The sequence below is a fragment of the Panonychus citri genome, unplaced genomic scaffold (genome assembly GCF_014898815.1).
Source record: "Panonychus citri isolate SS breed McGregor unplaced genomic scaffold, ASM1489881v1 Contig00135, whole genome shotgun sequence".
Classification (NCBI taxonomy): domain Eukaryota; kingdom Metazoa; phylum Arthropoda; class Arachnida; order Trombidiformes; family Tetranychidae; genus Panonychus; species Panonychus citri.
Window position 1 is genome coordinate 2083559 of NW_026515540.1, and position 23924 is coordinate 2107482.

A 23924-nucleotide genomic window follows, 5' to 3' on the forward strand; every position below is an offset into this window, starting at 1 on the left:
TTGTTAATCATCATTGATTATTTCATTGAGATATCATTTAAATTGCTGTTGTTATTCAATATCAACCATACCCACAATTTAAGTTTTTCTGTATCAACAATTAACTGATAATTAACTTTGATAATCCATTGTAATACTTCATGATCACTTGATTATTAATCAACACAATCAATCAATTTAGTTTACTAATCAAAATGACAGTTAGTTTGTCAGTTATTAATAATAACAATCAATTTCAAGTATATTAACTGATTTGATCTTGAATTTATTGATTGTTGATTAAATTGTTAGTTGATATTAATATTTTAATGTAAACCTTACAATTTATTTAACATTTAAGATAAAATTACAAGTTAATTGATTGAGATTAATTTTTTTTTACTTTTCGCAATTTAATTTATACATTAAAACAATCCCAATTAATTGATAGATTGTAGTAATTAGTTAATTATAATCTGATCTCTTGTATTGATTGTTAATGATTTTATATCCTTGGCCTGGTAATTAAAATAAAAATTTGATTTCTGTCTGTTTTAAATAAAACTTGTGATTACAATCAATTAGTTAATTGTTTAATTACTAAAACAAGAACCAACAACAATTAACTAATTAACATTTACATTTACATTTAACCGGAAGATTAATTGTCTTGTGGTTACAAAGATTTTAAATATGTAACAATTTAAGATCAATGAACAATTAATTTAATCTCATTATAATGATTCTGTTTCTTTGGTTATTTGGTTAATTGATTTAATTGTAATCACAAGAACAATTTATTTCCCTTGACCCAATTAATTGATTTTCTTGTTGCTTTCGGCAATTTTAATCTTCGCGCCTTCAAAGTTAACCAAATGTTGTTGTTGTTTTTATTTATGCATTGATGTCAAGTTGAAAGATTTACTTTAAATTGTTACCAGTTAATTTGATTCCATTTTTTATGTTATTCATTTCTTAGTGTATTTAATAGCTTTAATTGTTACTCTCAACTATGCCATTAGTTGCTTATGACACAAGTGATGATGAAGATTCACCAGGAGATGAAAAGATTGAGTCGCCAGTAAAATCTGTTGTTTCTGTTACTGGAAAAGTTGATTATCCAGCTAATAGTCAATCGGTTGATGGTAAATTATTAGCGAATAACAATTCTGTTGGTATAGTAAATGGCTGTTCTATTCCTGATGATGATGATTATGATGATGATGATGATGATGATGGTGACATTGGTTATTCTGTTGGTACAAAAGGAAATGATTTGGTAGATGATCTTGAATCTTCTAGTAAATTATTGGGAAAATTACCTGGTATTGGAAAGAAATTACCTGCACCTTCAACTCTTTCAACTGGTTTGAGTGATATTGTGGTGGTTGATAAAAAATCTAAACGAATTAAGGTGGTTATTCCTTCAATCGATGAATTGGATTATGCTTCGGAAGAAGAGGAAGAGGAAGTTGGTCCAAAGAGGAAAATAATTCCAGCAGGAGGATGTTCCTTGTCCTCTTTTCTACCTAAACCCAAAAATGCTCCTCCAAGATACAATTGCAATAATTTATTCTCTACACCTTTAGCCGATAATTCATCACCTTCACCCTCATCATCTTCTTTCAATTCATCTGTAAAATCAGTTGCCTCTCTAGTTCCACACTCAGTTTCACGGCCGAAGACCAAAATACCACCAAAACGACCTCAAAATGTTTGTTTCTTTTTTTTTCCTTTCCAAATTATCAGATGATTTAGCCCTTTTGGCTTTTAAAAGAATATAATCTTGACATTAATCTAATTTGCAATCTTTTTCTCCCATCTCTCCATCTTCTACCAGGTACCCATCAAATCAGATGAAGATATTGAAGACTCAGGTTCTGTTGATTTCTTTTCACTTGGTGATGTTTCCCAATCAATCTCACAAAATGATAACCATTTGGACACCAATATAAACAAAATAATACCAATTGTAGTACCCAAACCTGAGACAGAATCTTCATTCAATGAAATGATGATGAACAAATTAGCAAATGAGACTAGTACTTCAAGTTATTACGCTTATCCACAAGCTCAAGCTACCACCTCATCCAAGAAATATCATCCATCAACAGCTGATATTAATGATCCTGATTACAAGAAATTTGTTGCTTCCAAATTTGGTGAAGAAACAGCTGATAAAATCAACATTGTTGAAGTAAATGTTGGCAATTATTTAGCCAATGATACGGAATTACTCAGATCAATTAGCATGGAAAGTGGATCAACATCGGTAAAAGGACCAGCACCAAGTCCACTAGCTAAGCGAAAAAATCAAATCACTTACCTTGCCTATCAAGCTAAACAACGGGAATTGGACCTTAAAAACGAAGCAGCAAACAATAGATTCACTAAATCTCAGACAAGAGCCAAATATGGTTTCTAAATTGTTACAAAATTAAAATTCCACCAACAATCAAACAAATGTAAGTTGAGAACAATTAAATCTTCCTCAAAATCATTCAACAACAATTAATCTATCCAAGAAATTCTAGACTCAAGCATATAAACAAACACAATCAATCAAATTGTTGCGGTGAAAATTTAATTTCATCTTAATTGTGCTTCTGTTTTTAGATTAATTATGGAGCCAGAGGCTCCTGGTAGAAATTAGAAAAGAGAGTTTTGTATAACTTTGCTTAACAATCATTTGAACAGCGATCGTATTTATATGTTACCTTGTTAAAGAAAGAAAACAGTTTGAATTAAATTGTTCAATTAATTAGATGATTAACAATTTTATTAATTTTTTCTTTTCTTTCAACTTTATTTATAAGTATTTTTGGAATCTAAATTTATGTTTATTTCCTCCAATAAGAAGCTTCAATTTGTATAAAAATTAATTTGATCTTTTGTTGTTTTTGTTGTTTTCACGGCTTAAGGACCTTGAATGTTGAACGCAGTTTGACCTTTAAATTGACCTAAGCCACTGGAATTGGAGGTGTTAACATCGGTAATTTAACTTTATGACTACTAATTACCGTTCGTTTGATTCCTTCATCCCAAAATTTACCACTTTCATCGTCAGTCATCACATAAAAGTATCTAAAATGAAGAAGAGATATTGTTTCGTTAATTAGATTAATTGTTGTTCTTGAACCGATTCCTTTAATTACCTGTAATATGTATCGAAAAGCTGATCATCTTTTTCTATTTTTAGCAGGAAATTATCGAGAATTTGAGGATTAACCTGATCCGATTGGAATAATTCTGTTGCTTTGTACATCGTCTTCCAATTTGGTTGATTTGAGAATTGATCTTCCGTCAAATTAAAATATTGTGTCTCATAATCAAGGATCACTCCTTGTTCATCCATTTGGTAAATTCTGTAACCTGGATTAGTCTGAGAATAAGATGTTAATGATGGAGCAATAAAAGCAAATCCAATTGGAATTGTTGAATTTTTCAATGAATAATATAAACGAAATTCATCTCGATGATCGTGTCCATAAAATTGAGCCTTAATTGTATTCTGATAACGTTCAATTATCCTAATAAAGTTATGAAGCCAAGCTTGGGTGCACTCACGATGATCGGGAGCAATATGACCAACAAGATGAACCGTGTCACCTTCCCGTTCAGCTGATGCCAATTCATGAGCCAAAATGCCAATATCTCACCAGGATCAACTGAATCATAAAGAACCCATGGATTGGTGCGAGCACAGTAATTACTATTGTACTGAATTATCCGGAAACCAGGGTGAACTTTGACAACATAATTACCACGTCTAACAATCAATGATAAGATGATGCAAAGTAATCATGAATCAAACAAATACTACTATTTTCACAGTACAATTAACTACCTTTTAAAATCTTCTGAATATTCCTCTGGAATCCATTTTGACCATCGATGAGCCAAACTTTGATAGAGCCAATCGTTAGTTATATCATCTCTACCACCGATCTCTTTGGACGACGGAGAGAAACTTTTACCGAAAACAGCGGAGAGAGAGAGAGAAAAAAAATAATCTCAAACAATTAACATTTACTTCAACTTCTACTTTCGTCAGTCGAGTGGATCGATTCTTACCTGTTGATTGGAATCGCCTCGTGATTTCCAATCGCTGAATAAACTGGAACTGGATCAACAATCTCATAAGCTTTATCCATAATATCCAATAATCCAAGAGTTGTCGCTCTACGATAATTCCAGATATCATGAGGAATCACATCGCCAGTGCTCAAGATGTAGTGTAATAGGTGTGAGCTTTCATTGAGTCTCTCCATTGTTTGGAAAACTGTTGAAATGGGAGTGTCACAGCCTCCGTTGTAAGCACCCCAAAGTCCAGCAACACCAACCAAATGGTCAGTGAAATCTTGATCTGGTCGACAACAAACCGGCTCATTACAACTCGCAATAGTACCGGGAACATACAAAGGATCCATATGAACATCGGTTATCTGAGCAATTGTATAAACTTTTCCACCCTCTTTTTTACCGTTATTCAATGAAAAACTTTCCACCTCATTTGATACAATTGTTTCCACTTCATCTGGAAGCGGAATTGTCCAATTAATTTTCTCGGTGGTGAAAAACACACAACCCAATCCAATTGAAACACCACACATTTCCTCTGATGTTAATTTAGTATTCAATCGTACATAATCAACAACATTCTGCAGAAAATAAGAGATAAAACAAACAATTAAATTTTCTTTCTCATTCTTGTTGACTGGTAAAATTAAATTCTCTTCAACAATTAACTAACTGTTACTTGGTCTATCATCTCTCGGCAAATGTGTTTCTTTTGCATCCCAAATGAGACACAAAGTGTTTCCATCATGTAAAGGTAAGAATAGGTACTCAGGTGATCGTTGGTGAAAAAGATGGCCAACAATCGGCAGGTCAAACAGGTCGTTGTCGAAGCGACTCCTTCACGAACTCGATAAATTATCTTGAAGAAAGAACGAAATTGAAGAGAAAACAATTTAAACACTAATCACAATCAAGGCGAACTTTTAATTACCTCATTAAACGAAATAACTTCCAATAGTCTTTGTAATACTCCATAAACATAAGAATTACCAACAGAACCGTAATTAGTTGGATAATTTGAGATTCTCGATGATTTAGTTGAATTTTGATTGAGAAATGATTCAACCTCATTAATTAATTGTTCCAATTGTTTAACTTTATTTGGTTCCTCTATCAATTGGTTACCAATTGTGAATGGTAATTGTTTGAAGGGAAATGTATTCGCATTTAAGTTGATACTTTGATTATCATCAATTATTTCACTTAAACTGTAACAATTAAAACTTAATTCGAGTACAATTAACTTGATTATTAGTTTAACTATTAAATTCATCTTCACAAACCGACTCAGATTAACTTTGATTTACTTTAATCAAATTGTTACCTCTTTTTATCTTGTTAATTTTGGTTACTTTGGTTTCAATTGTAAACAATTTAACCTCCTAATTATGATGATGATGCCCTTATATTGACTGTAAACTTAATTGATTTAATTGTAACAATTAAAATATGAGATTCTAATCAATATGGGCCAAGGTTAAACTTGATTGTCTAAAGAAAATTAATAAAAATTAACATGATCAACTTTCTCTCTGTGATCTAATTATTTTAATTGTTTGTATCAATCATTTGATTTAGTTAATCAAAATTAAACACAAGGTTAAGGTTATAATTTGGTTAATGCGATTCAGTTGAGATTAAAAAAGTTTGTCACTTTTTAAATTACTTTGATAATTAATTTATTATCACTTAACTTTAATTTACATATTAATATTTAATACTAATTGTTAATGATTAGGTAAAATTGGGCTAACATTTAAATAGTTGAAACAAAAAAATTAAATTTACAAATTAATAACTGTTGATACTTTGGAATGAGATTAATTGATATTTCTAATAATATCAATAAATGTTATTTTCTCAAATTAAGAATTGATTAAATTGTCAAGTGAACAATTAATAAAAACTTAATATCAATTGAAAATACAGTTGAGTGTTTCCACCATGATAATATGATTATGGGAGTTTTATAATCATGATAAATGAATCAAATTGATTTAAGATCATTATTAAGACTTTTCAGTTTCCAGAATCTCTTCCGGTTTAAAAAGTAGATTTCCATGTTTGGGTGATGATATTTTACATGCAATTTTGAACATTATATCGGGTGTAAAGATAACGGGTATCCTTGGATATAATTTGGAGACATCATTGGGCAATTGGAATCCGATTCTTTGTAATAATTCAACCATTGGCTTTGAATTGAGAGCTAATTCTTGTTTCTCATTGAAAGGTACAATTGGAACTGGTTGACCAAGAACTATAATCATGATATATTAAAAGAAAAGAGTTAATTAAGAAGAAATTTTTTCTTTCTAACTTGTAATTAAAACTTACGATTACTAAAATAAGCAATTGGCTCGAGAATCTGTGAATCTTGTTTGACACTTTTAACTTGACACATTTTCACATTAATAATATCTAACAGAATTGATCCAATCCAAGTGAGCTGATCACTGAAACCCATTTTGATTAACTTATCAATTAGACAATCAATTTCAGCTACTTCTTGAGCAGTTTCCTCCATCATCACTCTATCCTCATTTGAATCATGATTAATTGTTGAAATATTGTCAACTGATGATGAAGCTCTACTTTCATCTAAAACATTGTCACATTTAAATCCATTTAAACTGGTAACTCTTGATGTGTCCATTTGTTGTTGCTGATAAGATGAATCATGATGATGATTATCTTGACCAATGTCATTAATATTGTCATGAGACATTCTATCCTCATATTCATCATCTCGACCTCCATCGGTTTCTTCTTCGAGTTTTTTGATTGAACTTAATCCATAATCGTATTCCATAAATCGATTATATTCCTCTGAAGAGATTATCCCTTTCACCATTAATTGTGAAATTAATTCAGCTCGATCCATGGTGATTCCTTGCTCTTCCATGATAACTTCAAGAATACATGATATTGGATCATTGGTTTGCTCATATTGAAGATACAACCAATACAATTGATCATGATTAGTATCTAAGTTGGTTAAATCAATGGAAGATGATCCATCTGATCCATAAGATTTACTTGAACTACAAATTGTTGCACCGCGAGTTTGGTGGGTTGAAGTGGCAATCGAACCTAAATCACAAGGTTGTCTTTCACTATCAACACCTTCATCTTCACCCATTAAATGTGAACTAGGTGATATAATTGATCCAATAAGTCCGGTTGATGATGATAATGATGATGCCAAGAGAATTGGATTAATTGAAGGATCAATTTTTGATGTACTAGCAATCGGAGTTGTATCAGTCAATTTATTCAATCGATTAGCGTTTGAACGAGTAGCCGCTTTCACGAAACGATTCATAACATATTCCATCAAATCTTCCCATGAATCTGTCAATTCTATATCAGATTCCATGATAAGAGAAAATGTTTTCAAGATTATCGGCTGGAAAAGACATTCAGGATTCCTTAAATCACCGGCAACATGATGCATAATAGTAAAGACACAATTGTTAATTAATTCATTATTTGATTGGAAAGCTTCCAACACTCGACCATATTGTTCCATCACCTTGATTGTTGCAAATTGTTGAAGATGATCAACTAGATTACAATTACCTCGTTTAAAGGGTTCATCAAGAAGGAGCATTAAATGATGATGAGTAACAATTGAATCAACTAGAAATGATTTAGGATGAATGACTGGTGAATAACAACGAGTTACGAGAAGAAAAAATTGCCTCAGGGCAGTCATATTGGCTAATGATGTTCGTAAATTGTTTAATGATTGTTTCTCTGCCTCATCGGATGATGATTTACCAATATAACCTGAAACCGTGATGATCATTTCTTTAAGCGCAGTAATCAACAATTGAAGTTTACGGGTTAACTTTTTTATCAAATCATCATGAATCATGTTCACTTTAGCTTCAGATTGTTGATTATTTGAAGATGGAGATGAGGATGAAGATGCAAATGGACATTTGGATGATTTTGATTCTGTGGTCATAACTGTAACAGGTAATGATGATGATCGTGAACGAGGCGGTGATTCAGTGGTGGTTATTGGTGTAATTCCTACTGATCGGGTTGAAAGAGATTCAATTTCCTCATTAAGCATTAGTCCATTGTAGACAAGAAATCCAAACATATCAATTTGAAGTATTGGAGATAAATGGTTGTAATTAAGATCAATTGATGAAGATATTTTAAGAAAATAACTGATTAACCAGAGAAGGTGGGAAAGATCAAGTGAAGAAGTTGATGGTGAAAGAGGATGAGAATTAGATGAACATGAAGATGATAGAATAAGCTCTTTTGAAAGATCAAGAATTAAACATGAGAAAAAATTATGAACAAATTTCAGAGTAAATTCTTTGAGAAGTGAACAAATGTCATTATCACTTGGAGCAATTGATTCATTTCCAATTGACGAAGATTTAGATCCACAGGTTTTCTTCTTGTCCCAAGGGGCAATTGGTTTAACTTGAGTTTCAGAGTTAATTGTACTTTTCTGGGAATCATTAACAATTCTCGTTGAATTGATTCCTTTATCTGATTTGATTGAGTCTTTTGAACTTGTTGATTTAAGAGTTGACGATTGATCGTTAGTAGATTTACTTGGTGATCCTTTGGCTTGACTAGATTCTAAGCTTGATGCAGACACTGAGATCGCTGATAGAGCGGCCGCTATTGCGGTCTCCATGCAAATAGAGGGACAACAATTGGGTGACCTCGGGATTGGTGAACATATTTTAGTTTTTCGAGTAACATTTGGTGGATGATGGTGACATCGCATCACTTTTATAGCACCGTAATCCGAATCATCTGAATCATCTAAATCGGTTGGTTTGGTTGTTGATCGTTGGTGAGGTTTTTTCACTTTGTGCATTCGTCTATCGTCTTCTTCCGACGAACCGGAAAATCCTGAAGTTTGATTATCGTTGGCACAATCATCTTCTTCCATCCTCACGGATTCTTGTAGATTAGTTTCCGTTTTTGCATATTCTTTCTCTTCGTCATTGATTTGATTCGGACGATTTTTTTCTCTCTCGTTTTTACCATTACTTTCGGTACTTTCACCGTTTTCCATGGGTAAGTCGTCACACTCACGTGAAGTTACATTTTTATGCCAATTAGAGGTAGAATGGGTTGGTACCGATGTATCCATCTTTTCAGTAAGATCTGAATTGGTTGTCGATTGTTGATAATCATTTTGAGTAATATTCTTGTTATTTTCAAAACAAATTGATTCAGGACAATTTCGTTCAATTTCCGTTTGTTGGTAATAACCTGAATCATCTTTAGATTCAGATGATTGAGCTCCACACTCTTTTGATGACGATGAATCGGATAGAATAGATGTTGATGATGATCTTTGGGCTGAAAGTGTATGATCAGAATCAGCATCATCTTCAGAACAATCAGAAGTTGAGTCTTTAGTTGAAATACACTGAATTAACTTGGAAACAGGTTGATTCTTGTAAAGAAGTGTAATAAGCTGAACAATTTGACAGATCCAATTACGACGATATGGTGTTGACATGAGAAAGAGAAGAGTATTGTCTAAACCTTGAACCAAAAGATTCCAAATAATTCGTCGCTGAGAATCTTGCCAATCTTCCTTAGTTTTACCTCCACCACCCATTCCAACATTAATTGTTGCAGCAATTTCGGGTTCATATGGTTCAATTTTATCTGGAACATGGAGAAGATTACGAAAGAGGAGAAGACAATCACGAATAAGATTTTTATCAATAGTATCAATAATACCTTCAGTTGATTCATTGAATCCAGATGAAGGATGATCGGTGAAAATTGAATGAGAGTTGAGTAAATTAATATAATGATTAGAAGATGATGTTGTAGTTGTTGTTGTTGTTGTTGATGATGATGATCTGTTTACATTAAAAGTATCTGAAGAATTGGTTAATGGGACAAGTTTCATTGTAGCAATTAATGAAGATGTAACCTTATTTGATTTGATGAAAGCTTTTTTCGCATCCAGAAGCATTTTTTGTAACTGAACAACTCGGCAAGTTAATGATTCATTGGGTGGTTTGCATGGTGATGCACGTGAAGGATAATATGGTAATGAAACGGGTAGGATAACTTCAGATGGAAGAGTTAAATTGACCAAAAGTCTAACAGTTATCCTTATGATGGGTGGATTGTTGAATAAATCGGTAACCCCTAAGATACCAAGTAAATCTCGTTCAATAATGTGAGATAATCCAAGGCCAATACGGATATTTCTTGTGATTGAGCTTTCATTAATCAATTGTTGTTCTATTGAGATGAGAGTAGCCAAACAATGTGGGTTCATCTCATAGTGACCATTTTCATTAATCCAACCAATTGAGGAGCATAAAGCATGAAGGCTTGAACGATTGATCAGTAGGTACTCCATGGAGCGCCCGTTTGTCACTAGATTGGAATCATTTAACTGCGTTGAGATGATCGACAAAGTTTTCTGAGTAAAAATGGTGATTGAGATTGAAAAACAGTCGATGAAGAAGAGAAAAATCTAAATAAGTAAAAAGAAGAAGAAAGAAAATTGATTTTAGGTGATCCAAGGAAGAAGAATATAAATTAATGGGGTTGACATAAGAGAAAAAGAATAATATCTCTCAACTGAGTAAAGAATTGAAATTGTAAAACTGAGAAAATGATTTCAATTAATAAACATGAATATTAATTTTCTCAATTTAACTCGAAAGTAAAGAAAACAAATGAAAATCTGAGATGAGAAAACAGTTAAGTTCAAGGAGATGAACATAATCAAAGAAAAGAACAAGTGAGAGAGAGAGAAATGAAATTCAGGGAGAAAATGGAGTCACAAGAAAATAGGTAAATGCATGTGAGGAATTCTGATAGAAACCTTAAAGATGATAAACTGAGAGAGAGAAAGAAAGATGAAAGATGAAAGATGAAGATGGATAAAGATTAAGGAAAGTAAAAGGGAGGGAAAAGAAATGGTAAAACTTACATAGCCAATAAAGATGGAAACATTTTCCTGTTAGGGTTGGGAAAAAGTGAATTCACCATAATGGTTGAAACGAATGGTCAGTAAGGAGAGAAAAAAATAAATGGGAGGTTAAAGTGGTCAGTGAGAAGAAGATGAGGAAAAGTAACTCAAATATATTATGTTAATTGTTGTTCTCGATAATCAACACAAATCACCAAAAAAAGAATCAACAAGTAGCAAAGAGAAACAGAAAAGAGAATGAGTGACATTCACAAGGCACGTTTTCTTTTTCTCTTCAGCTGCAAGAGAAAAGAATAAAAAAAATTTCTATTCTCTTTCACGTGTTTTCTTCGTTAATCCTTTTTCTCTGCTCGTGTTAATACTTTTCGTTTCTTTTCTATTCATGTTTTCTCTCTCTCTCTCTCTCTCTCTTTCACCATCATCATCTCATATTCTATTCCATTTAAATTGTAATCACGTTTTCCAAGGATTTTTCGTTCAGTGTGTTAATCATAAAGACTCTCAGTTGCAAATTAGATTCTCTCTCAGATCCTATGTATGGATTATCTTCATTTTTAATTATTTTCTTTTGATTGTCATCGTTTTCCTGATTACATTTTTCAATGTTTACCTTTTTCTATCTCTTTCTATTCTCATCATCTATCTAGAGTAACAACTACATGTAATTAGTTGGATGCATGAGGTTTGGACGAAAACGGATGAAATTTTTACTATTTACAAATAGAATTGAAAAATCAACGTGATGCTTTCAATCCAATTAACTATTGAGTATTTCAAGTGATCATTTTACCTGATTAAGAATAGTAATTATATTCTCTCTCTCTCTCTTATCTAGATATTTACGTGATTATTTGGTTAAATTGACTTGATTTTCAACGTGAATCCATAAACTTTGTCTTATCCGTTTCAGTTTTACCTGCGATTCAATCAATTCAAACTGACCATTCCATCGGTTCATTTTTGTTTTCTCAACTGAATAGATTCTGTTGAATAGATGAACATGTTGATAGGATAATATTTTCCATGAAATGAGTTGATTCAATTACAATTCCCTTCAATCAGTTCATCTCATATTCAAAGGGAGGAAATTTGTTGCTATTTCAATTGATTATTGCTACAAATTGGCTTCTTATTGATTAATATGAACCATTTTTCTTACTGTAATTTGAAAATGAAACCGATTTGTGATAATTATCATTTCATCAACGATTGATTTTCCAATTTCTTACTAATCACTTTTGCTACTTCTAGTTAATCATCACCATTATAATTATTACTACATTATTAACGAAACAAGATTACAATCTTTCATAATTGGCCTTGTTGTAATCGCCGATGGCTTAGATCAATTATGAAAGCGAACTCGGTAAATGATCAACATGATTAATCTCATATTTATAAATTGATCAGTTATTAATAATCGCAATTCAATTTAACCAACATATTAATAGACTAAAAATATTACACTTTGTTTGTTTAATATTAGTTTAAATTAAAACGCAATTTAGGTTAATCAAAACGATGACAATTTCAAGTCAATACTCTGATTAGTAAATTTGCTTAACTTCATTTTCCCTTAATTAACAGCATCGTAATCAGATTGTAATATAATTATGTAACTGGTTAACTATCAATCAACAAATGGATCTAAATGATTAATACATTAAATCATTTAGTGTTTTCAACGTGTCGGAATATTTAATATTCCCAATGGTCACAATGGATTAATCCGTAGGATAAATTGACCGTTGGTCAGTTTGTTACAATTGATAAATTTGGTAAAGTTAATTTACCAAAATCCGATCAAATTGATTACCTTTTATGTCAACAATTAGTTTGCCATTTTCTTTCTTGGTAAATCATTTGATCCATTGGACAATTTTGATGAATTTAAAAGCCATTTAAAGTTACATCACAATTCAAATGGACTCACAATTGTAATAATAGTTAATTGTTAATTAAGTGGAAGGAGCAAATTTCTAATCATCATTAAGATGATTTTCCGTTGTTTCTTTATCAACAGTCCCTTAATTATAAATATCGTTTAATTGAAATTTTCATCTCTCTCTCTCTCTTATTTTATTTTCACTACTAATCAAGTTCCCTGTTATAATAATTTAATTGTTAAATTGTTAACCATGTCATGGAAAGATGGTTTAATTATCCAGATTAAGGATCAATCATCAATACTTTACAAGGACAATTACTTAACTATCATCCAAGATGCTTATCCTAAATCACGTTACCATTTTCTTGCTGTGGTTCTTGATCCTCAACTAAATACACTCAATGATTTAAACAGGTCTCACATTCAATTAATTAACCATTTATATCAACAATCAATCAATTGGACATCAAAGATTAACACTAAATATGGATTTAAATTTGGTTTCCATTCTGAGCCTTCAATGAACAGGCTTCATCTTCATCTCATCTCCATGGATCATGATTCAGTTCATTTAAAGAATCGTAAACATTACAATTCATTTAATTGTGATTTCTTTATCACTCCTGAAAGTGTTTTAACTCATTTAAATGAATTTGGAAAAGTTAAATTACCATCAAAAGGCGAGTTAATTAATCTTTTATCGCGACAATTAACTTGTCACTTTTGTGATCAATTGTTTAACAATAGAAATGCTTTTGCAGAGTTAAAGAAACACTTACAATCTCATTATAATGAAATCGATGAAATTGAATCGATTGACTAATTGTTACAATTTACTTAATTATCAACAAATTTAGTAATGATAATTGTGTAAACTTATTGATGAAAAAAAGGTTTAAATTTTATTACAAATTAATTTCATTAAATTTACAAAATGATTTTACATTTTGTAAATTTAATTATAATTTAAATGAATGAAATTATTATTCGGAAGAATTGAAAACAATTTAATTAATTAGGGCAACACGGAAGTGATTATATTCTTGTTGTAATAATTAATAAGCTTATTTGAAACAATTAACAATCACAATTTGTCCTTTCAAAATCTCAGTAAAATTTTCACTCAATTTGCATAATTATGACACATAAATTGTTTAGGATTTTACACTTGAATCCAAAATCGATAATCAATCAATTGCTATCAATCAATTAAACGAGAAAAAAATGACTTAAAGATGTAATTGATTCATTTCTGTTTACCAAAACAGTTTTTTTTTCACTTCTACTCTGTTGATCAGCTGATTTTCCTTTGATGTGTAATTGATCCTCATTTCTGTCAATTGTTGTTCACAATTTGTTTGTGTTAATTGTGATTTAAACGAGTGATTAACGATGAAAGGTTGCATTGTTTTGATAATTGGTCTTCCAGCCAGTGGTAAGTCAACATTTACAACAAGATTAGTTAATTATATTAACCGAAATCATGTTGACATGAAATGTTTGTATTTAGACTTTGATAAAGTGATTCCATTGGAGAAACAGAAGTTAATTGTTAATCAATTAGATTCGTCATCATCATCATCATGGAAAGAGAATAGAAAATATTTCATCTCTTCATGTGAAACTTATTTATCTCTTCTAATTAATTCACCAAATTCATCTCATGGATCAATTCCAATTAATGAAACAACCAAATATCTTGAGAAGATCATCCAACAAATTCCCTTGGAAAATATTGAACATTTTGATTATTTCTGTTTGATTGTAGAAGATAATTTCTATTATAAATCGATGAGAGAACAATTTTTCCGTTTATCAAGACAATTTAAACTTGGCCTTTCACTGATTACAATCAACACTCCAATCGATTCCTGTTTGAGACGAAATAAAATAAGGTCAAATTTTGTAGATGAAAAAATAATCATCCGAATGGCTGATCGCTTTGAGAGACCCAAAAAGGATGAATTTGGTGTTAACGTTGGTAACGAAATACAATTGATGGAGATTAGTTATGACGATGATGATGATGATCAATTGGAAGATGAAAATTATGATGTAACCATTAGATTAATACGAAAAGCTTGTGAAACTCCGATAGAGAATCAAATTCAAGATGATGATGATGCTCACAATCAACAGGAATCAAGAGAAATGTCCAGAAAGGTAACAGCAAATAATTTGGTTCACAGATTTGATAAATTATTAAGATTAAGTGTAAACAGGATGATGGTTAATCCAATGGTAGTTAATTGTAATCATGGTAATATTGGTAAACAGCTTTCATCAATACGAAAAGTATTGTTGAAAAAATTTCTTAATAATCAATTGGATCCTGATTTTGGTGAAGCCTTGATTAAGGAGGAAACGTTGAACCAAAGATTAATTGAAATGGTTTGCAATTTGATTGAATCACAATTGGAAGAGAGGAAAACACTGATTATTGGAGGAAGTGGTGGAAAAGGTGATTGCATTTAACACTCAATTGTGGATTTTGTTTTTGGATGTTAATAAATCTGTAAAATTTGATTATGTAAAGGGAATATATGTTTAAATGGATCTGATATCACAATAAATTTAAAGAAAAGGAGATAGAATATGGTTAGAGGGAAAATGTCAGAGGAGAGTTTAGATAGATAGAGAAAAGTGGGATAAAAGGGAGAGAGAGAGAGAGAGATTACAAGAGAATCTTCTATCGAAAATCTAATCCATAAGAGCTCAAGGAAAAAAAAGAACAACAAATTAGGATAATTTGAGTCCGTGTTTCTTTATATATCTTTGTCTAGCTGCTTCGATAAGGTTTTTTTTCCTGTCTTTAAATGATAACATCCTTTCGTTGGGTGATTTCCCGAAAACTTTGGCAGCAGTATTGAAGGAAGCCGGTACTCCGTTGGAGGTAATTATTTCATCGTCACCTTGTCTTCCATTATTAATTGATGAAGAAAATGATGATGATGTTTTAGAAGCAGCTGCTTGGGTTAACTTTGTAAGATCTACTGCTTCAGGTTGGAAAGATAGAACACCATCCAAAAGTCGAGCTATGGTCTCGTCGATATCCGTGGTTACCCTTAGGTCGGTTTGGATTGTTTTTAAAGGCACATGTGGAAGAATCTCCTTCACTCTAACTGCCATCTGATCGATTTCAATATCATTAGAAGAATTCATTTGGACTAATTTTGTTTGGAAAAAAACCAAAATGGAAATGGGAAAAGAAAAGAAAAGGAACCACCTAAAAAAAGGCTTAGAAGGAGAAAAAAAAAGGAGAGAAACAAGAACAAGTAGAAACAGTAGACAAAATTGTAACTGTAAAAAATTAAAAGAATCACAAAGTTATCAAGAAAAAATAGAATAAATCAGCGGTAAAATTTTCTAAAAAGAGAAATCAATTTTTTTCCAACACCAGAGAAAAAGGAAGAGAAAAAATAAAAGAGAAAGAAAATTCAACTAAGAAACAAAGTGAACACACAATTTAAAACGATCAATCACATAGAAAAGAATAACAAAGAAAACACTCAATTAATCCAATTAAATAGACATAATTTTCTCTCCTTATTAATCAATAATCAATTAATTAACTAGTTAATTAACAGAATGAAAAACAATCAAATTAACAAAAAATGTCAACATTTCAAATGTTACATTTAATTTGATTTAGAAAAGAAAACAAATTCAAGTTCAATCTCAGGCCAACAGATGGAGCAACGAATTCGGGACCATATTCAAAGTGAGAAAAGTTGAAACTTTCCAACGAAAATGTAAATTGTTAATTACAATTAAATTGTAAGAAATCAAGAAGAAAAAAGTTATCAACAAAATATATAAATTGTAAAATGATTCTTTTCTTTATTTGATGGATACAAATAATGAGAAAATTTTGCAATTGAAAACAAATCAAATAATTGAAGCAACTAAGAAACTCTAATGATAATATTAACTTAAATTACTAATTACTAATTGTAATTAAAGATTAGATGATTGACTAAAAGTGATCATTTTAATTGTTGGAAAAAAAGTGACAAGTTTAGGAGATTTAAATTTGATCATCTCAAGTGATTAGATGATTGGATGACCAGTGGTGATTAAGTTTCGTCGAGTTGATTTGGTTGGACGAAAGTTAATGGAAATTAATTATCGAAGGGTAATTAAAATTTATCTTCATAGGGATGAGTTAATTGTGACCTTAGGACGGCCTCGAGTCGATTCGAGATGGGCGATCTTGTGAACGGCTAAGGTGCGATTCTGACAAAATCCTTTACCACATTCATCGCATTTAAATGGCTTGTCCTTCAAGTGAATGTATCTGTTAATTGTGAGGTAGAAAACAAAAAGTAATTAATGATTATAATTTACGATGATGAATTAATTATGACAATTAAATCGACAGATTAATCTTTTAGGTACATATGTAGGTACCTTGGTACAAATTGTTAACCTTTAATTGTTAACTTTTCGTCAATGGATAAACACACAATTAGGTTTTCATTGAATGAGAGACAAATTTTAAACATTTCATGACATTGGATTGTTAATTGTTGATTTTACGTTAATTAATTGTCAATTAACATTATCATAAACATCAAGGTAAAGGAGATGTTTTAATTGTCTGAGTTTGATAACTTAATTTGATTGTCTTCTAGTTAATTGTGATGATAATTTTTTGATTCCCATTTTATTATATTTATTATTTTTCAATTAAAAGGTTAATGATTAACATGAAATGTATATTTAATTTAGATAATTAATCAACTAATTAACTAACTGTTGAAATTGGATGTTGATCAATTTTTCAAGATCATCATGAAAAAATTAAACCTTAATTATAATACTAAGTTTAATTATCCTTGATAATCATTAGATTGCCCTGAAGTCAGATGTTCACAATTATGAGTAATCAAATTAGTTAATTTAATTGTTACACAGAGAGAGAGGGCTTTTTCAATCAAAGATAATTAGTAATAAGAAGCAATTAAATTAGATTGCAATGAAACGAGTAACAAGTAATTAGTAATTAAATTAGATGAAGGAAAAGGTTATACTGTATGATTATGGAAATAGGATTTTGATTAATCGATTAGAGTTAATTGTTGTAATTAAACTGACCTGTGGTCTCTTAGATGGTCTTGTCGCCTGAAGGCTTTGTCGCAAATGTTACACTTGTAAGGCCGTTCATCGGTGTGAGTCCGTTCGTGGATCATTAAATTATATGATTTGGTGAAATGGCGATTACAATATTTACAGATAAATTGTTTCTTTGGCCTGGAATAGCAAGTCCGTTGATTAGTTGACCTTAGATTAGTCCCAGTTAACCAACCATTGACCAGAGCGGAGGTTAACGGATTAACTAATGGTGAACATTTAGTTTCAGATGAATTGAGTGTTGATGAAACGGAAGATGAAGATGACAAAGATGATGAAGAAACGAATCGCCTGGAAGAAATTAACTCATAATTAGTTGATTTAATCAATTCCTTTGATGAATTATCCTTTTCCTCGATGATTGATTGAGCAAGTCGACTATAATCTAATCGTTGGTGATTTAAACCAAATTGATTATGATTAGATGATGATGATAATGACGATGATGATGATGATGATGAAGTTAACGGAGAGGATGAAGATGATGATGATGATGATGAGCTAAAAAATGGACAATAAAAACAAGAGCATTTGGATGGATAATAAATCGTTAAGAAATCGGGCCAATTAACTGATTTTGATTGGAATTGCATCATGAATGAAACAATCAGGAAACAATTAGTAATCCAAATAATGACCCGAGATATTTAAGGCCAAGTAACTGGATTGACGTTAATGAATATTATCTAGATGATGAGGATGATGAGGAAGCCGAGGAGGAGGAGGATCAGCTTTAGATTGAATTTGAGCCAATGGCTTCTGCACAGAAGGCTTAATCTCTGTGTAGATTATCCTCCTATGGATTAAGATGTTTCCCTCTGTGTCTTTTTGGCATCATCATAATTATCTTCCTCATCATCTTCTTCATTATCATCATCATAAGGCTCATAATAATAATCTAAACCAAACCCTAAGTCACAAGTAAATAATTAACATAGGATTCAAGTCTATAGGTCGACTGGAAATGTTTTCCTATGTGAATTAAATGTATTTAGCTAATTGTGATTATCTCATTGTGATCATTTAATTTAGTCCGTTGTTGATTTAGTTTAATTGTTTACCTTTCAATTTGTTACCTTTGCTGTTACAAACTTTTAAATCTTGAAGTTAGTTTTCAATTGGTTTCACTTTTTTTTCAAGAGTTAACAATTAGTTGATTTAGTTGATTTTATCATTTTTTTGTTGTTGTTAATTGTTTGATTGATTAGTTCAGATGAAGGGATTGATTGTTATTAGATTACTGAGATTTGATCTAATGAAAAGGGATAAGGATTGGTTAATTTAATCTGTTACTCGGTCATTTAATTTGATGGTCAGTGATTAAATTGTGTGAAGATTAACACCTAATTAAGAATCAAAGTAATAAATGTTTAATTGTGTTGAGATTTTTTAAATTGTCACCAAAAAAAACTGGAAACATCAAAGTAAATTGATAATAACAATCAAGAGATGATGATTATGATGAGAGGTTAGTTAATTGCTACAAAGTGAATTTAAATTGTATAAAACAAACTTTATTTCAAATGAACCATTGATAGTTAATTGTTACAATTAAAGAGCAGAAAAAGTGGAAAAAAATGAAATCTCAAAGATGACAATCATCTTAATTGTAATGGAATTGAGTTAATTGTTGTCTCTTGTTGAGAAATCATAAAATCAACGATCCATAGACGAGCTTAAACATTTTGAGATTTCGCCGAAAATTAAAAATTAAAAAATACAACAAGTGGATTAACTTGCAACGAAAAGAAAATGGAAACAATTAGTAAATTGTTCACAGTTAATCAACAAGTTAAACAATTTGATTAATAAGAAATCACAACCAAACTGATTCGTCTAAATTTCAAATGGATTAACAACAATTACGCTTCTGAAATTGAACAGGTTATCGTTTACATTGGTAAATTGTTAGTTTGTTTAATTACGATCACAATTAAGTTTATTCTGTTGGATTATAATGTTAATTGGGATGTTAATAATGTACAGTAATTAGTAATTGAGATCGTTAATTGTGATTATTATTGTTAACAAGGACTGAGGGTGAAAGGCTTTGTCGTGAGTCTATTTACTTACCAAAGTAATTTAATATTATCACAATATGAATGTGAATCAAAAGGGATGATGATGATAGAGAGATGAAAATGATGATAAAGATGATAATGTATTTCTGGAATCTCCATTGAATTTTATTCATCAAAATGAGAGTTAAGATTATTTATAGACAGAATTGTGGATTATTGAGAGATTAAGAGAAAACCAAAATGAGAATGAGAAAGATGATGAGGAAGAGAAGTTTTATTTTTCTTTATTTTCATCTTCTCTCTCTCTCTCTCTCTCTCAATCTCTTTCTCTATCATGAATACGAATGATTGTTTTCCAAGGTTAACTCTTGCTGACCATTCATCTTACTTGCTTGACCTTTGGTCAAATGAAAGACACTTTTGTTTTCATCTCTTTTTCACTTTTCCGTTGGGTCATCGATTGTCGTTATTACACCGACAATGGTCAAGCTATTGCTGACCAAGAGATCGTGTGGACATAGAGAGAGAGAGAGAGAGAGAGAGAAATAGAAAGAGAGTAAGAGTGAGAGAAAGATGTACAAGGATGACGAGAGAGTGAGAAAGGAAAAGGAAAATTAGAAGATAAATGAGAAGGAAGTAGAATTGTTAAAACACAATTAGAATCACAATTAACTTTTTAATATAATCAAGGAAACTGACATCATGTTGAAAAGTTAATTGTAACCTCGAGATGAACAAAATTGAAAACATTGAGAAAAATTCAATTTGATTGTTTAACATAAATGAATCTTAATCCAAGTGATAATCAATAATCAAATTGTTCACAATTGATTAATCCAAATCGAAACAAAAAAATTCGTAAACAACATCAATCGATTTTTAATCCTTTCGTCAGCCATGTTAGATGATTAAGAGACAATATGGAAATTAAAGAAAATGGATGATCAAAGATGGTACAGTTTATGAATTAAACATCAAATTGTGATCACCAATTAAATGGTATGTTGATTGTTGGCCAAAAATAGGGTTAGATTAACAGAAAGGATAACACCTCTTGTTAATCAGATAATCGGTTCCTTTGGGAATTTGCATAAAACAAGGGGAAATGTTGATCTCTTTCAACGATCTTTCCAGATTATTAACCAGTGGATTAAGTTAATACATAAAAGAATACAAGATGATGATAGATTATCATCAACTCGAATCTCGAAAGGTCCTTCACTTGACTCTTTAGTCTCATCACTCATCGGATTAATCAAGATTAACGGCAATTCTTAAGCTTCCATAGGTTGATTTTAAAAATTCTCATCTTTAATTTAGTTGAACAAAAGTTAAGGTAATTTCGAATTTTTTTCTTCTTTTCTGATGCTACTTGATATTTTCTCTGATGAAAATCAACCCTAATCATCGTCCTCATCCTCATCTTCTATTTATCCTTTCCAAGTTCATCATCTTCTTATATTACCTCTCTCTCTCTCTCTCTTCAACTACAATTAACTTGCCAAAAACTTTGAACAATTTAATAAACTTTGATTGTTTGATTTTCATCAGAATTAACAATGAGATGGTAAAATTATCATAATAATATGGAAAATGATATCAGTTAATTATCAACAATTTAGTAGCCAATTTGATTGTATTATTTTCACAACAACATGTAAACCACATAATGAGACCTTTAATAGTTATAATCTGCAACAATTAACTGGAAATAATTAAAGTATAGTTCCGGTCATCTTTACATAATCATGATAAAGTTAATTGTTGTTTATTTGTTTGTGCAATTACATAAATAGTTATATTGATTAACGATCAATGATTAATTGATGGGAGATACATTGATGCTAATCAGTTGAAACAAATTGATTTAATTGATGACCATTCAAATGTTAATTAATGACAAATTCTTGATTCTCATAATTAACTAATCATACCCTAACCTATACAAATCAATGTGAATATATTTCAATCAATTTAAATGTGAAGAGAAAATTTTTCAATCAAATTTAGGAGAAAATTTTTTTTTCTCCCCTGTAAACTTTAATTATCATGGTAATCGAATTGATTAAGTTTAATTTTATTCTTTTTCTGTTAACCTTAATTGTGATCATTTGTGTTCCTCTGGTTAGAGGTCAATTTAGAGGTTTATTTGCTGATCTAACGGTACCTGATTGTTTACAATCAAATGGTCGCCGAGGTAAATGTTACCTTTACAGTGAATGTGGTCAGTTTTATAAGAAGACAAGTAACTTTGACGTTTGTGAATTCTCACTTGACCAGCGATTCTTGACCGTTTGTTGTGACGAACTACCATCGACAAGATATAACATTTATCGAGCTGAAGACAATTGGGTCTCTAGTAGTGGTTTGGTTTCGTCTTCTGGACCAATGGTCATCGATTTCGAGTGCGGTGTCCGAATCGCTAATAAGGACATTCTGGAAGTTGTTTCTAGTACCGAAGGTGATTCCAATGACCAGGGTCAGTTGTTTCTCCAGGCATTGACTTACCTTGCAGCGAGAGACGGTACTCATCCTTGGATGGCCTCGATTTGGTACAAAAATAGTCCCATTTGTGGTGCATCGATAATCAATCGACGAGCTCTTCTAACGTCAGCTCATTGTTTCAAATTTTCCAGGTAAAAGTTAAATGTCAATCGATTGTGATATCGTGAAGATCAGTTAATCCAGTTCAAATTCACAAATTTCATCAAGTGAATATACGAAACGATTAGACTGTTTGATTAAAGTTCAACTAATTAAGGTTAATATTAATTGTCTTTTGATTAATTGTTATGTTCATTTTGTATGTGATCACCAACAATTGAAAACTGGACATTAAAGGGAACCAGTTGATTATACAATTACCATGGGGTCAATTTATCTTAGTCAAGGTCGTAGGTTTCAGGTCAAACGATTAATTGTTCACCCAGGTTATCGTCCACCAGCGGTCAACAATGATATCGCTTTAATTATATTGGACAATCAATTACGATTTGATTGGAGGGTAAATCCAGTTTGTTTGGGTTCCAAATTCATTGGCGATTCACAATTAAAGGCACAAAAAGCAACAGTAATTGGCTTTGGTAATGACAAATCTAATCGTAAGTAAAGATAATCAAATTTAATCATTTAACTAAATTGTTTTACTTTAACAGTAGAAATTGAAATGAGTCAATCAAAAGTATTATTATAAGAAATTAAACTTGATTGTTTTGTATTTTGTTTTCTATCACTTTGTTTAAGTTGCTCGTACATTACAGGAAATTAACGTTCCACTAATTAGTTCAGTTGATTGTTCAACTATTTATTCAAAGTTCCGTAATCATTTTCCCTTTGGACTCAATGGTGAATTCATTTGTGCTGGTTACCCTCAGGGTGGTAAAGACGCTTGTTTAGTGAGTACAGATTTCTTGATTTCTTGATTATCTCTAAATTCATGAAATGATCATCAATTCATTTCAATTCCATTCAGGGTGATTCGGGTGGCCCCATGACAATTAAACACTATTCCAAAGTGGTCCAAATCGGAATCGTAACTTATGGCTACGGGTGCGCTTTACCTGATTATCCAGGAGTTTACACCAGTGTCGCTTATCATTATCGATGGATCCAAGAAAACAGTTAATTTCTAATCATCTTTAAATCATCATCATCATCATAATCCAACCATCTTAATCCTAATCTGAATCATGTATCACCTTTAATATAATCAAACTTAAATTACACTTTAAATCATCAATGAAACTCATTCGTTTGTGTTTTCTCATTGAATTGATCGATTTGATTGGAAAATGTTCAATAACTATTAATGAAACAATTAGAGTATAAGAGGAGAGAAAGAGCAATACAGTTATTGTAACAATTAAAGAAA

General features: G+C 31.0%; 7 protein-coding genes and 1 long non-coding RNA gene across 12 annotated transcripts; 4 read left to right on the forward strand and 4 right to left on the reverse strand.

Annotated features, from left to right (window-relative positions):
* The first annotated feature begins 863 nt into the window (after positions 1–863).
* Positions 864–3411, forward strand: LOC128391919 (proline-rich protein PRCC-like). Of its 4 annotated transcripts, none has more exons than XR_008325903.1 (4): positions 864–1693; positions 1820–2444; positions 2901–2971; positions 3182–3411. XR_008325903.1 is itself a non-coding variant. In XM_053351879.1 (3 exons), exons 1-2 carry the CDS (start codon positions 992–994, stop codon positions 2402–2404), a joined length of 1287 nt encoding a protein of 428 aa, XP_053207854.1. In that variant the 5' UTR covers positions 864–991; the 3' UTR covers positions 2405–2444; positions 3182–3411. The 4 variants fall into 4 exon arrangements, 2 of the variants coding, with proteins under 2 accessions (XP_053207854.1, XP_053207853.1); XR_008325902.1 differs by having other exon boundaries at positions 3179–3313; XM_053351879.1 differs by lacking the exon at positions 2901–2971.
* LOC128392002 (sphingomyelin phosphodiesterase-like) lies at positions 2902–5250 on the reverse strand. Its single transcript, XM_053351970.1, is given in 8 exon segments — positions 2902–3063; positions 3135–3616; positions 3619–3748; positions 3827–3949; positions 4054–4640; positions 4733–4918; positions 4991–5167; positions 5239–5250. Coding segments are annotated over 8 exon segments (1821 nt in total). The 3' UTR covers positions 2902–2939.
* A 496-nt stretch (positions 5251–5746) lies between these two features.
* LOC128391916 (protein timeless-like) lies at positions 5747–11148 on the reverse strand. Of its 2 annotated transcripts, XM_053351870.1 has the most exons (4): positions 11012–11148; positions 9796–10549; positions 6397–9720; positions 5747–6319 (listed from the first exon to the last, which is right to left on the reverse strand). In XM_053351870.1, the coding sequence occupies exons 2-4, from the start codon at positions 10430–10432 to the stop codon at positions 6069–6071; spliced, it is 4212 nt and encodes a 1403-aa protein (XP_053207845.1). In that variant the 5' UTR covers positions 10433–10549; positions 11012–11148; the 3' UTR covers positions 5747–6068. The 2 variants fall into 2 exon arrangements, with proteins under 2 accessions (XP_053207845.1, XP_053207844.1); XM_053351869.1 differs by having other exon boundaries at positions 5748–6319; positions 6397–10549.
* Positions 11149–11295: 147 nt separating this feature from the next.
* Positions 11296–12948, forward strand: LOC128391925 (uncharacterized). The gene is made up of 3 exons (XR_008325904.1): positions 11296–11546; positions 11659–11779; positions 11847–12948. It is a non-coding gene; the product is annotated as an uncharacterized LOC128391925 (long non-coding RNA).
* An 837-nt stretch (positions 12949–13785) lies between these two features.
* On the forward strand, positions 13786–15434 carry LOC128391922 (L-seryl-tRNA(Sec) kinase-like). Its single transcript, XM_053351881.1, has one exon. The coding sequence runs from the start codon at positions 14292–14294 to the stop codon at positions 15372–15374; it is 1083 nt and encodes a 360-aa protein (XP_053207856.1). The 5' UTR covers positions 13786–14291; the 3' UTR covers positions 15375–15434.
* A 132-nt stretch (positions 15435–15566) lies between these two features.
* On the reverse strand, positions 15567–16516 carry LOC128391924 (lipid droplet-regulating VLDL assembly factor AUP1-like). Its single transcript, XM_053351883.1, has one exon. It carries the CDS (start codon positions 16059–16061, stop codon positions 15639–15641), a length of 423 nt encoding a protein of 140 aa, XP_053207858.1. The 5' UTR covers positions 16062–16516; the 3' UTR covers positions 15567–15638.
* Positions 16517–16713: 197 nt separating this feature from the next.
* LOC128391923 (protein odd-skipped-related 1-like) lies at positions 16714–19090 on the reverse strand. Its single transcript, XM_053351882.1, has 2 exons — positions 17997–19090; positions 16714–17196 (listed from the first exon to the last, which is right to left on the reverse strand). Exons 1-2 carry the CDS (start codon positions 18626–18628, stop codon positions 17052–17054), a joined length of 777 nt encoding a protein of 258 aa, XP_053207857.1. The 5' UTR covers positions 18629–19090; the 3' UTR covers positions 16714–17051.
* A 2905-nt stretch (positions 19091–21995) lies between these two features.
* LOC128391920 (trypsin-3-like) lies at positions 21996–23797 on the forward strand. Its single transcript, XM_053351880.1, has 4 exons — positions 21996–22689; positions 22895–23154; positions 23297–23448; positions 23526–23797. Exons 1-4 carry the CDS (start codon positions 22103–22105, stop codon positions 23676–23678), a joined length of 1152 nt encoding a protein of 383 aa, XP_053207855.1. The 5' UTR covers positions 21996–22102; the 3' UTR covers positions 23679–23797.
* Positions 23798–23924: the final 127 nt, after the last annotated feature.

Bases quoted from the DNA above. Each gene is read 5' to 3' on its own strand.
- LOC128391923 (XM_053351882.1), bottom strand. From the start codon at position 18,628: ATGATGCAATTCCAATCAAAATCAGTTAATTGGCCCGATTTCTTAACG. The intron at 17,197-17,996 runs GTCAGTTTAATT...CACAATTAACAG, and splicing joins GACCATCTAAGAGACCACAG to ATACATTCACTTGAAGGACA.
- LOC128391919 (XM_053351879.1), top strand. From the start codon at position 992: ATGCCATTAGTTGCTTATGACACAAGTGATGATGAAGATTCACCAGGA. The intron at 1,694-1,819 runs GTTTGTTTCTTT...ATCTTCTACCAG, and splicing joins CACCAAAACGACCTCAAAAT to GTACCCATCAAATCAGATGA.
- LOC128391920 (XM_053351880.1), top strand. From the start codon at position 22,103: ATGGTAATCGAATTGATTAAGTTTAATTTTATTCTTTTTCTGTTAACC. The intron at 23,155-23,296 runs GTAAGTAAAGAT...ACTTTGTTTAAG, and splicing joins TGGTAATGACAAATCTAATC to TTGCTCGTACATTACAGGAA. The intron at 23,449-23,525 runs GTGAGTACAGAT...AATTCCATTCAG, and splicing joins GTGGTAAAGACGCTTGTTTA to GGTGATTCGGGTGGCCCCAT.
- LOC128391916 (XM_053351869.1), bottom strand. From the start codon at position 10,432: ATGGAGTACCTACTGATCAATCGTTCAAGCCTTCATGCTTTATGCTCC. The intron at 6,320-6,396 runs GTAAGTTTTAAT...TCATGATTATAG, and splicing joins AATTGCTTATTTTAGTAATC to TTCTTGGTCAACCAGTTCCA.
- LOC128391922 (XM_053351881.1), top strand. From the start codon at position 14,292: ATGAAAGGTTGCATTGTTTTGATAATTGGTCTTCCAGCCAGTGGTAAG.
- LOC128391924 (XM_053351883.1), bottom strand. From the start codon at position 16,061: ATGAATTCTTCTAATGATATTGAAATCGATCAGATGGCAGTTAGAGTG.